The sequence below is a fragment of the Hyperoodon ampullatus genome (genome assembly GCF_949752795.1).
Source record: "Hyperoodon ampullatus genome assembly, chromosome: 13".
In the NCBI taxonomy this organism is placed as follows: domain Eukaryota; kingdom Metazoa; phylum Chordata; class Mammalia; order Artiodactyla; family Ziphiidae; genus Hyperoodon; species Hyperoodon ampullatus.
Window position 1 is genome coordinate 51,948,859 of NC_136926.1, and position 13,608 is coordinate 51,962,466.

Genomic DNA, 13,608 nt, shown 5'->3' on the forward strand with positions numbered 1-13,608 from the left:
CTCCCTGCCGCCAACAGCTTTTTGTACGTTTCCCATGTTGGTAAATGGTAGCACCATTTATTAATTTGCTCAAGCAAGACACTCTCAAGCAAGGATGCCTCCACATCTTATCAACCACCAAGTCATTCTGACTTTTCTTCTTCCCTTCCCCTTTCCCTGTATTACCCCTCTCTCTTCTTTTCTCTCCATTTCCACTGCTTCCACTATTGTCCAAGCCACCTTCCAGTCACCACCCCCCCCATTCTTGCAGTGGCCTCTTCATTTGTCTTCCCCCTTCTATCCTCATACTGCAAAGCTGATCCTGCATGCATCTGTTTACAACCAATTTCACGACTTCTCGTTGCCTTAGAATCAAGTCTAAAATCTGCTGTGGCCAGGAAGACTCCCTCTCTGGACCCCTTGGCCTGCCTTCTTTTAGTATATCAACTACTCATACTCCTTCTGTGTCAGGACTTTTATATCCATCATACTTCAGCTCCCTGATCCCTGCACTCCTTCCCCAGTGAAAATAAGAACAGAAATAACAAAGGTGACTAACTCCTTGTCCTTATTTCCCTGTTTGGTGGTTGGTCCTATCCACAGCCCTGAAGCCTGGTCTCTCATGCTAGGACATAGCACAGTGCCTGGCACAGAGAAGGTGCACAGGAAAGCATTATTCATTTGAATGAGTGAATGATAATAGATTAATGATAACACTGAAACTTGGTGCTGACACTGTTTTTCAACTTGACTGAAAAGAAACAGAAAATGGAAAAAGGTACCTGTAAATGCAAGTAAATATAGTCCAGCCTTTTCAAGAGAGAAGTTTAATGCATTTTTGGTTATTTATTTAATGATAGAAAGGCCCTTTAAAATAATCTAAATATGTCCCAGATTATCACACCCACTCAGCTTAAGCTCTTAATGGGAGGAACCTTGCCTTTTGTCTTTCTTGTAGAATTTGGCAGAGGTCCTTGCCTTTGGTTGGTGAGCTGTGCAATTTTGTTGACTTAAATAGAAGTCTGGGGCTTGATTTGCAAACTGCCTAAATCAATTTCAGGACATTGCTTCTCTCACTGAGGTTGCTGGCCATAAACAACATAACTTGTTAAAGGTTCCTGAGGAAGTAAAATCCAACCACTTTCAAAGTAAATACATTCATATTTTTTCATAACCCATATATGCTAGATCTTCATAAATATCCTTGTACTTGACCCTAAAACATTTATTAAGTACCATGATATATTTGTTGTTCTGAAGAGGCTAAATGGGCCCCTAGAGATTTAGAAGTTTAAATATGATTTGTTGAGGTTAGCCAACAGGACCGATTTCTTCTGATATCATGTGAGTCAGTTTCATTTGGTCTTTTTCTTAAGAAAACTGACCAAGTGTTACTTTAATTTTTAAAATATGTAAAATCACACCTTTGTAAGAAACTGTTCATTTTTTATTGTGAAGTGTGTTATACATATGAAGGGGATGAATGTAGATGGTGTGTATAGCTTGAAGGATGATGAAATGAGCACCATGTCTTCACTGCCCATCTTAGGAAACGGCAGAGGGCATCCCCGGCGTGTGTGCCCTCCACCTTGTCCCTTTGCAGTGGCACTTATGGGATAGGGGGCAACCGAAGCCCACAAAAGCTTGAAAGGCTGAGCCAAGGTTTTGTGAAGGTTTTATTAAGAATTGTGAAAGGGAAATGCGGCCCTGCTTGTTGGAAAGCCCTCTTTCCTGACTCATTTTGCTTGTCAGCTAAATCCAGTCTGTAGTCCTGCTGCCTTTAGAAGGAACCACCAAGTTGAGGGAAGCCATAAGCTTCATGACTGCCTGGTGACCAGAGCACGATTGGAGGAGGATATGGTGTAGCTCTCTTAGAACTGACCGTCTGACGCGCTGATGGCCTGTGTGCTGATCTGCGAGTGGGATGAGCCTGGATTGGGGGCACTCAGGGTGCCCACAGTGAACCCGGCCCTGGAGCAAGATGGGGCCCACAGCAGGGCTTCACTTCTGAGCCAGGAGCGGGGCCAGTGTGGTCAGAAGGGCCCTGCACTTGCAGGTGCTATTTTGAAAGTCTTCATACTTTTTAACCTTTGAATGTGCATTTTCTATGATGGGACAATGGAACATGCTCCGAGGGCTTAGAGCCACAACTCATGCAGGGTTTCACCTCCTGCTGCCTCCTTGCCTCTATGGGAGGGCTTTGCAGCTGGCTGCTCCCCAGCTGCCTGGGGCTCCAGGCCTTTCTACCCAGCAACTGCTGCTGGCCTCTGTCCCTGGTGGGGCTTGGACTCTGGCAGGGGCAGAGACAGGCATGTATGCTCTGTGGCGTCTGAGGGCTGGGCATGGTGCTGGCATTCCTGCCCTGAGCTGTCAGTGTCATAGTGTGTTCAGCGGCACCTTGGTGAGTGAGCCTCTCACCCGCCGCTGATCCAGGCAGGGAGCACTTTGAGTGTGAAATTGCAACCCCTGGGGGGCCGCCTGTCTGCTGTGGGTGGAGGAGGCAGGCTCAGGGGAAGTGGAGATTGACTTCAAGCAACAGCCATGAAAAGTGGCCCACAAATCTGTGGGTCTGCTGGGCAGTTCTGCTTTACGCCAGTTTGGCTCATAACTGCTGGCTCCCTCCTGTGTCTGTCATCAGCTGGTGGCTCATCTGGAGGCTTGGTGATCCAGATTGGCCTCACTCAGCGTATGGCAGTTGGCAGGCTGTTGGCAGGGGGCAGCGGGAGCGACCAGGTACCCCGGAGGCTGGCTAACCCAGGCTTCTTGGTGTGGTGACAGAGTTCCAAGAGCAACAGGAGAGTCCAGCGCCAGTGAGGAAGTGCCTCTCAAGTCTCTGCTGTGTCACATTTGCTACCACGTTGGCCAGAGCTAGACACAGGCTAGCCCAGATTCCAGGAGCAGAGAAAGAATCCACCTCTTGATGGAGGGAGCTGCAAAAATTACATGCAAGGGATGTGGATGGAAGGATGGGAGGAACCCAAGAAATGACATAAGCAAATGGCATTTATTTTAGGTTTTTTCTTTTAAAAATCAGCATATATTTTCCCACTTCTGAACTCTTACCAAAATGAGCTTAACAGATAGACCTCATGTATATTTATAGAACAGTTCCATGCAAATCTATTTCAGAGTTCCACAGAACTTTATTGCCTAGACTAAGGATTACTGTAGACCTGCTACCAAACCCAGATAATCATTAAACCACCCAGAAACACGCCACTTCAACGGATTAAGGAAAGAAAAGAATGTATAAGTTGAGGGGTGACATCAGTCTTGTTTCAGATATTTTTTCTCCCCAGGATGGTGAGTCTGCCATTTCCTTTTTTTTTTTTTTTTTTTTTGCGGTACGCGGGCCTCTCACTATTGTGGCCTCTCCCGTTGCAGAGCACAGGCTCCGGACGCGCAGGCTCAGCGGCCATGGCTCACGGGCCCAGCCGCTCCACGGCATGTGGGATCTTCCCGGACCAGGGCACGAACCAATGTCCCCTGAATTGACAGGCGGACTCTCAACCACTGCGCCACCAGGGAAACCCTGCCATTTCCTTTTGAATGCACTGTCTTTGTAGGAACTGTCAGGAAAACCAGTGACCTTGTGCAGGCTGTCTGCCAGGAGTGGAGGGCTCTTTCCATGTCCCCAGAGATTGAGGGCCTGTTTAATGGTTTGTTTTGACCCAGAGGAGTGGCACAAAATACTAGCGTATTTGGAAGGGTCCCTCATGTGGCTCTGTGACAACCTCCTCCCCAGCACCCTGCCCTCCCCCCGCCCCGATTCCTGGCTAGAGGTTCAGAGCCTGCAACCTGGTCCTCCAGCCACACCACTCGCACTGCCCCTCACCTACCCTAACCGCTCTCCTGTGATCGTCCTGCCATGTTATCTTCCACAGGGCTTCTGGCTTTGTCTTATGTCCTGAAGTGCCTGGCAATGTCCTGGCCACCGAACCCAGGGCCAAGAAAGGAGTGCAGGGGACATGCTCCCATGGTATGAGGGTTGACACGAAAATCACTGGAGTCAGGAAATTCCAGGGCCCTTAAGTCATTCAGCAAGACATTTGACATGAAAGGCCCAGGGAGGGGATCAGGCTGCCTCCGTGTCAGTAGGAATTGAGGTTCCCGTCAGGAACTGGTCTGGCAGGGAGGTGTCCGAGTCCTTCACTCTGTAGGCAGAGTCTGGATAGTTCTGTCCAGACCTTTCTAATAAACAGATTGGAATGAACCGCCACTCGCTGCCTGTTCACATTGTTGTTGCGTTCTTTCATAACTGTTACTTAGCTGTCCCTGACAAGATTGAAGACTGCACTTGGCATGTACATATCAATTTGTTTCTAACAATGATACCTAAAGGCAAACCCCAACGTGCTGAGGGAATTTTACTCTTTGTGTGTCAGTCCAGCCAAATAGCCCTGTATTCCTACTCCTTGGCTCATGTGATGGTTTAAATATTAATTGTGTGTGTCTGGGGTGTAATGATGGCAGGGCTCATGTGGTGGAACGGAGCGGGCAGTGTGTGTTTGTTCGTTTGGTGTCTTTATGGGCTGCCCGTGTTGCTGGGACCCCTTCGTGCCCACATGCCCCGGCTCGCTAAGGGGGTCAGGGTCTGACCTTGCCCCCTTCCTATAGGCATACTGTGAGGATCCCCCCACACTTCCTGAGGGGTTAAAAGGCACAGAGTCATCGTTTCTCTTTTAGTTGAAGGACTTGTACAAATTGCCCAACTGTTCATTAGGGAGGTAGGGTTGTGACACCTGGCTTAGGAAGTCAGGGGAGCCTTTCTCCTGGCAGGGGGATGGGCCCGTTTTATGGAGGATGCTTGGGTCTTAGGAGGCTGTGGCTGCTAATTATAGCAGAAGGAATATAACTGAGGATGAACTTTCACACATCTTGATGGTTGGCTTAAATGACGTTTTATTCTCTTGCGTTCTACTGGTGTGTCATACTTTCCTGACAAAATGATCTTTGAGGGAAGGAAGCGTCTATGTATTCTTTGGTGCCCAGCCCGGGCCTGACATATAATTTTGTTAAAATTGAACTATGGAAGTGGCATAGTTAATGATGCCCTGGCTGTGAGGAGAGGGATGATGAGAACAGGCAGTTCTGCTAAGGTTTTGGGATTCTGTGGTCAGGAGGCTAGGGACACGGTAGGGCTTCCTGCTGTGATTTGGGGCCGCCAGTGGCATGTGGAGGCAGATGCTTGGCGCGCCAGGGTGAGCGGTGAGGCAAACCAGATATTCGCCCCAGCGGCTGGGGATCTGATTCAGAAGCTATGGGTGGAGATGATGTGGAAAATAAACACGGCTGCCAGTAAGGATGGGGCTGTATCTGCTGGCCCCAGTGATCCACCTCTGCCCCAGCTGAGGAGAAGAGCGTAGGGCTCGGGGGTGGTGAGGGCTGAAAGCCCGGGACAGGGTCGTTCAGGCTTCCGTCTGCTCCCTGCTAGCCTCCCCTTGAGGCGCCTCAAGTTCATGACCCAGGAGGGCCAGAAGCAGCATATGCTGGGGCTGGCCTGGGAGGCTCGAAAGGGCTGATCAATAAATCTCAGGAATTTTGTTCAATATAGCCACTATTAAAAGTTAAATTATCCTGCATAAATGTATAACGAATAAAAGTTACATTAGAAACAAAGGTAAAGGAGGTATATGTATATGTATAGCTGATTCACTTTGTTATGCAGCAGAAACTAACACACCATTGTAAAGCAATTATACTCCAATAAAGATGTTAAAAAAACCCATATATTTATAAAAATAAACAATTAAAAATAAAAAAACCAAAAAACCAGATATTTATAAAAATAAACAGTTAAAAAAAAGAAACAAAGGTAAAAAATATTCAAATATATATACATATATATGTATAACTGGATCACTTTGCTCTACACCTGAAGCTAACACAACATTGTAAATCAGCTGTACTTCAATAAAAAAAAAATACTCAAAACATGTCACTGCCTAATTGTTTCATTACATTTTACTGCTACCTATGCTTGGGGGGTTACTTACATCTCCTGGATCTGTATGATAAAAATACTACATGCTGGTGAGCTGCTGTGTAACTTTTTTTAGCTCCACGCTCAGTGACTTCACGGTGGTAGCTTGAAACTGGCCATGGTGGAATATATATACCACGTACACATGCACATCCTGCCTCTCTACACCACAGCAGTACTTCCTCTCAGACTCGGTTCTCTTTGTCTGGCCTGAGTGTGGACCACAGCCTCAGAATGCCTTCGACCCCCTAGTGGGGAAGCAGAAACTTTTTATCCAAAAGCTTCTTTCTTTGGACTTTCTTTGGACTCACACATTTCCAGGGATGGAGACAAAAGAAATTATTATGGCTTAAAGGGCTTTCATTATCCCCATCTGCTAGTCTGTTGATTATATATGGGATTAAAAATGAGCAGAAGTGTTGATACTATCAACAGAACGGACCACGTAAGCTTTATTAGTCAAAAATGTCAATAGGAGTTAAAAGCAAGAATGAGCTGCAGTGATTACAGCTCTACTTACACATGGTCCAGTGTACATGGTAACGGGTTCCGTTTCCAATGGAATTTTCCACCTAGCAATGATAAAAGTCTGATTTCAGTCCGCAGGAGACCCTTAGCCCAGGAGACGCCTTCTGCAGGAAATCCTTCCTGTCTGCTGCTTCCGCAGGCAGGGAAGCCAGCTCCCCTGTGTGTTCCCCCCAAACCCTGGGCACACCTCTCGTATCACAGCACAGTGAGTTTGGCCAGTTTGGTCTCTGCTTTCTCAGACTGGATGATCCATCTGTAAAATGCCAGTCAAGAATGCTGACCCTCACCAGCACGCCTTTAATAGTTTGTTATTAGAGAAATAAAACAAGTGAATCAAATAGGATTAACCCCTTCAAGTGATTTAACTATTTCTTACAAATAATAAAGAACAAATTCCTTTCATTCTGTTGAGGATAACCAGAAACACGGAACTGCGGGGTTTCTGCAAGAATTAGCAGCTTGTTATAGATGCTGATTCTGGACAAGTTGACAGTCTGCGTTTCTCTTGTTGAGGATAATAAGCAAAGCTTTTCTATCAGAGGAGACTAATTCCTTGTTTGAAATCTCACTTACACCAGGAGGATTATCAGGCCTTTACCTAGATGTTTTGAAGTAGCCACGTATTTGCCTCCACTTTTCCTCAATCTCCTGGCATTTTGGAATAAGAGCCTTAACTCACCCAAGTGGATGAATAATCAGAGCCATCCTTACAGCCTGAGAAACGAAGCATGAAGTTATACACTTGGATTTCCTCATAATGTTAATCTTTGATAAAATTACTTTCCTGTAGTTTTAAGTGTATTGGTTATTCTAAATGTCATGTAATGCCACAAAGGCTCATGTCTTGCTCTTGTCACTGTCCAGGATGGGTCAGTGGAGGCTAGGCAGCAGAATGCTCTCTTCCATGCAGTGATTCAGGAACCTGAGCTGTTTCTCTCCAGGTTCTGTCCGTTTCCAGACTTGGGAGTCTTCTCTGGCTCCTCTGCATCTAGCCACAGGCACGAGAAGAAAGGTGGATGGTTGTGCAGGGGTGTTATGGCCAGGCTGGTTGGGACCTTTCTTCCCTTTCACTGATATTCCAGTGGTCAGCACTCAGTTACATGGTAGTAGCCCAACTATAGGCCTGGGATATATGGTCTCTGTTCCCAGGGGGAAAAGGGAGCGGGGTTGGTAAATACGTGGCGTTACCTTGGCCACACCAGAACACTCAGATGACATAAGTTGTGTTTTGAAAGCATATTTTCAAGTCCTTAGAAGGTCTCTGGCCATAGAGAAGATGCAGAGCATAGTGGTCAAGAGCATGACCTGGACTCAAATCACCTATATCCAAATCCCAGCTCCACCATTTATCAGATGTGACATTGGGCAAGTAACTTAGTCTCTCTCTGTGCCTCAGTTTCCTCATTGTAAAATGGGGATAACAAAAGAAATGAAGAGTTTGTGTGAGAATCAAATGATGTAGCATACGTAAAGTGCTTAGAATTATGAATGGGATGTTATTAACAGTATATAAGTATTTGTTAAATAAGTTTTCGAAAAATGAGGCTAGTAACAAAGAGACCTAAGGTCCTCTTTGGTGTGTTGTAATTTGGATATATTGTCATTCAGATGGATAATGTTTCTTTTTGTTCAATTGTAAAAATGTTTATTGAGCGACTATTAATTATAATGGCCCAGGTATGACCATAGACTCTGAATAAGTAGGCTTCTCACTGAGTCAAAGGAAACAGCATGTTTTCTCCACCAGATTTGCCTTTTAAACTCTGTGTCTCTCAATCAGTGGTCCCATCGGCATCTTGGTTTCCACTCCCCAAATCCATGGCTTCCCCTGGGCCCCTCAGAGTGGAAAGTGGCGTTAGCCCAGTGCCTGGTACTTCTCTTCCCTGTCCACGTATTGGGTGCCCTGTCAATATCACTCCCTTAGTAGGTGCCATTTTTGTCTACTTGTTATGCAGTTTGCTTCCAATCTATTTGTACGAACATGCTACTTCTTCCAGTTAGGATACAAATTTCAGAATAATGCTGGATTTTAAAAAACACATGAGGGCAACTTGAAGTGATTTCCCTGTACAGATCCCCATCCCAGGAGCAGGCTGGGCGTAACAGACTCTTTCTCTTGCAGCTGGATGACTGCACGCTGCAGCTCTCCCACAATGGCACCTACCTGGACTTGGAGGCCACCCTGGCCGAGCAACGGGACGAGTTAGAAGGCTTCCAGGATGACGCTGGGTAAGAGCAACAACTGTCCCTCCCAGCTGGTCCCAACTTTCCACGAAATGGGGGTTCATTGAGGCCTTAAAATATCTTGGAGAAACCACCATAGCTCTGACCTTGTCTTCACTCACATTCACACAGAAAAGAAGGGAGATGCAAGCGATTCACCAGTAGTAACTGCAGACCCTTTTGAATTTGAGTAGCTCTTCTTGATAAGGCTACTCAGGAGTAGGAAAATTTCTGGTGTAGTTTAATTAAGCACATGGTATTTAATAGTCTGTTTTTTTTTAAACCAAATGTACTTAAATTAGTACTTTCCAGACTTTAGTGGATTGACAGCTGTTTTATATATTGTTTTTAACGATAAATTACTGGATATTAAGTTTTCTTGGTAGATGCCTCTGCAGATCATTTTATACTGTATCATCTTTTGAACTTGCTACTGTGGAGAAAATAATTCTTAATTATGTTAATTAATATCAAGTTACTTTTAGCTTACATATAGGATTGCTTAATATTTCTGATTGCTGTGAGTCTGAATAAATCAGTCCACATAAAAAATCAGAGATGTGTACAGAAAGCAAAACCACTGTAGGAATATTGTCATACAAGTAGCCATTCCCCTATTTATTAGATTATTTTTTCTAGTAACTGTTTTATCCTTTTCCAGATTTTTTAAACTTTTCATGTTGAAATGATTTTTAACTTCCAGAAGAGTTGGAAATAAAGCATTGATATTTCCCAAATACACTTTACCCAGCTTCCCATAATGTTAACATATTACATAACCATGGCAGACTTGCCCAAACCAAGACATTAATATTTGTAAGATACTGTTATATATTTACTAGATTATTGAAATACTGTTTGGAGGGGGCCCCCACCTCCCTTTCTATTCCTCATTCATCTAGAGCCAAGTTTACCTCTGACTTTATCGCCTTCCTCCTTAGACACCTTCAGAGGCTCCCTGTTCCTTTCCAAATTATACCCAGCCATCCTCATCAGTGTCCAAGGACCTCCCCAAAATTTGTTTTGAAGCTACCTTGCCTGACTTAAAAATATATTACAGTCAGATGAATATTATCTGAGATTGCTGATTTTTCATGAATGGCTCAAAAAAATGAGGAAAAATGGGAAGCTTCTTAGTGTTTGTTTCCTACCTGACACCAGTGTGTACCGATGACTTCCTGAGTTTCCCCTGCTTTAACACCCATCACAACTTACGGTCTTTTCTCCCTTATTTGTCCCTCTTTTCTGCTACTAAAACTCCGCTAGGTCAGAACTGGGCCTGTCTGAATATCCAGCCTAGTGTTTTCTCAGCATGTTATAGGCACTTAGTGAGCACTGGTGGCCAGGTGAATGGCAGGATCCCAGAATGTATTCCTGAATGGCATGAACTTGAGCACCAAGACCAGGGTCCTTGCTAGGAACCAGGCAGGTTCTCTGAGGATGCCCCTCCTGTCTCCTGAGTGGTTCCAAGGGCCACAAAAGACCCTGGAAACTGCCATAGGCTGTACACACGTGAAGTGTATCATTATTAAGTCACATCAGATTCTACTCATCATCATTTAAAAAATTGACATTATAAGACTGATAGATTTGAGGAAATCCATTGCTGTAGTTTTTACAAAGTATTTGACAATGACATCCTTTTATTTAACATGTCAGCATTCAGGCTGGATGACAGTCTAATGGGATGACTGCATGTCTCATTGATCAAACAGATCCCAGGAGTGTTATGAGTAGATCACTGCCAATTTGCAAAATGTCTGTAGTGGTGTTGTGCTTGAAGACCATGACCTGTTTGATATTTTTTCTTTCTTATCAAAACTTGACTGGTTTGGAGATGGCAGCTTAGGAAAAAAGTGTTAATATATTAGATAACAGTATCAAGAGTTAAGAGTGGAAGAAAATAAAGCTTTATGGAGCACCTGCTATGCCACCCACTGTGTTAGGCACCTTATTTCACAGTATGTTTGTTTAATAGTTCATTCTGTTAATATCACAAACATGGAATTGGATTTTATCGTCTCCATTTTTCATTTGAAACTACCGAGGGCCAGGAGTTAAATCACATGTCCAGGGAAGCAGAGCCGGTAGATGGTGGAGCCGCGTTTGAACACAGATGCGACTGGTTCCCAAGTCTGTGATCCTCCTCCATCCAAGGAGCTTCTGGGAAATGGCATTTCAGGTTCTCCTGAAGATGTACATATGTACCGGTGGGGACATACGGTTGGTTCCTTCAAGGACATCCTCAGTTCCAGGCTAACACACTGGCTCTAGCTGGAGCAGCACCCACTGCAGGGTTGCTCCGTCACCTGGCCCTGATGCTACAGCTCGCACTGTCAACTCCAGTGTCCAGATGCTGGAAGTCCCTTTGCAACCGTTCCTGAAGAGCCAGGGTGCCCACTGCAAGCTCCCTGGAGTAGATCCTGGGGCATTCCTTCTCACTTTGTTTCCTTCTGAACTATCACCTGGCCATGGGTTCATCTGACAGATGCAGCCTTGACCACATTTCTGCACCACATTTCCAACAGCATGGGATGCTGGGGAAAAGAATTATGGCAAAATGAGAAAGCAGGACTCACGATGTGGGAAACTTCTAACAGGGGAAGGTGACCCAAACGATGTCGGGTAGCCGCACATTTGACTGCTGTGTCCCAAACTCACCCCAGACTTTGAAATAGTCTTCATTTGTGGGATCCACCCTTTGTCCTCTGGAACGTACTCAGGGTGATATTCTTCTGTGTCTGGAAGAATGTGAAGAATCTACCTCTACTGATCTCTGGGGGGAGATCCCCTGTCCCTGGCCTGGGTTGCAGAAGACATGCCAGGATGGTGCTGTCCTGGCATTGCCGGGTCACCCTAGTGATCCCCAGGTCATTTACCAGCACTGAGCACTGGTGGCACATGGCAAGTTACTGGGAGCTGTCTGGAAGCAGCCTGCTGATGGAGGTTTCCTGCACAGGTGGCAGGTGTCTGGGCACATCTGCAGTGTCACTTGCGCTGAGTGTTCCTCCTAGGTCCTCTCCTAGAAGCATGGCACTTGGCAAAGTCTGTGTGCTTGAGAACTCATGTCTCCCTCGAATGGGAGTTAAAATATAATTTCTTCCTAGTTAAGAATTGCCCTGTCGAGGAATGAAAAGGTCAAATGAAACTATTCTTTCTCTTGATGTTTTTGTGTAAATTATAGGAAAATACCTGCTCATGTTGTGGCCATCTCATGAAGATGGGTTGGCAGGCTGTATAGAGATGGTGGTGGTGTTGGTACAGTGTGTTCTGAGTCAGTTTTCCTTGTGGAGAAGTTGGTTTCTTTGTTCTTGTCCAATACGCTGCTCTTTTACACCGGACTAAAATTTAACTTACCCCTTGTTTAGAATGATCACTCAGACTATAGCTAGTTGGAGAAGAGGAGAAAGACCTTCAAAAATAGAAGGACAAAGCAATTATTATGCTAGCAAAGTAGAGCCTTCCAAAGCCAGCGAAGTTAGCAAGCACAGCAGGGTACAGCGGAAGCCAAAGCCCCTGGGTTATTATTCCCGACCCTGCCATTGTGGGACATTGGGCAAGCCACTTTACCTCTGATGGGAGTTTATAAAATTTATTTATAAAATGAGGACAATATTAAGCATCCCATTTCCCCCTTTGTATGAGCAGGGATCCCAGCAGGGTCTCTGTTGCCCAAGAAGAGCATAGCAGAGAGCAGCACTGCACAGTGGTTAGGGGCATGGGCTTTGCAGTTAGTCTTATGGCTGTGTGGCCATGGGGATGTTACTTCACCTCTCCAAACCTCAGTTTCCTTGCAAGTGGGGTAATATAATCATAATACTGCCTCCTTGGGTTGTTGCAAGGTAAAATGTGATGATTTGATCTCAATGTAAATAGGTAAAATGTATCTAAAACATTAAGCTGGTTCCCAGCATGTAATACAAACCCCAAACTAGTAGTCCTTACTATAATTACGGTCAGAATTTGAGATGATACACTGAAATGGGAATCACCAGATTTTAGACCTGGGATGGGGTCTATGCAGGTCCATCACTGGGAGATCTCATTGTTTTAGTTTAGAAAACCAAGGTTGGAGACTTACCCACAGGGCAGAGCTGGGCCAGATTCTACCTCCCCAAGCCCCCACCCCTGACCTTTTTGCTTAGTCCCACCCTCACTGCCTCTGAAAGGAAACCGGTGCACAGGGAACTGTCACAGAGAAGTGGGGTTAGAGGTTAGCCCTGAAGGTGACAGAGTGGGGCTTCGCAAAGGTAGCAAGGACAGTAGGTTGAGGTGTGGTAGAGCTCAGAGTGGGCCTGAGAAGCACGGGCCTTCAGGGATGCTGTGAGGACCAGTGTGGTTGTTGGACGGGGTGTACGCATCCCCAGGTGCTCCTGACCTGGAGTACCTCAGGGCGCTCACCTGTTCCTTGGCTTGACTCCCCTCGGGCCTGCGCTAGAGGGTCAGTGCTGAGACAGTGCTTATCTCTGATTTTCCTCGTCCCGACACCCCTATTCCTGTCCCCACTGCATTATGTAGAGGTGGGGAAAGTCAGATGAAAACCTGTGGAGTGGGGTGGGTGGAGCCACAGTGGGAGGCTTGTGGCTCAGAGATGAAGGATGTGAAGCCCGGACATGGGTAGGGCTGTGAGGAAGCCCATTCGCAGGGGCATGTGGGCCCCGACCCCGCCAGCCTTGCAGTGGACGTGCTTGGAGGGATGAAAGGGTTTGGGGAGAGCTCTGGTTTGATTCTTAGACACCTAACTTCTCAGCCTGCAGCTCATGAGTGCCGAGGATCCATGTGTGTGTGTCGGGGGGCAAGAACACCTGAGATTTCTGCAGTTTGTGGATATGCAGGGTTTTGGGGTGGAGAGGGGTTTCAGAGCCTTTCATCAGATTCTCAAAGAGTTCTCTACA

At 45.8% G+C, this 13,608-nt stretch overlaps 1 protein-coding gene across 7 annotated transcripts in view; it reads left to right on the forward strand.

The window, feature by feature from the left end:
* FHOD3 (formin homology 2 domain containing 3) overlaps positions 1 to 13,608 on the forward strand; it is a gene marked incomplete at its 5' end in the record, with an annotated part of 495,578 nt that overhangs the window by 52,186 nt on the left and 429,784 nt on the right. For all 7 annotated transcript variants that reach the window (XM_079717563.1, XM_079717564.1, XM_079717565.1 and 4 more), the window contains one exon: positions 8,613 to 8,719. In XM_079717563.1, coding sequence (XP_079573689.1) covers positions 8,613 to 8,719 — 107 coding nt within the window. The remainder of the gene's footprint in view (positions 1 to 8,612; positions 8,720 to 13,608) is intronic.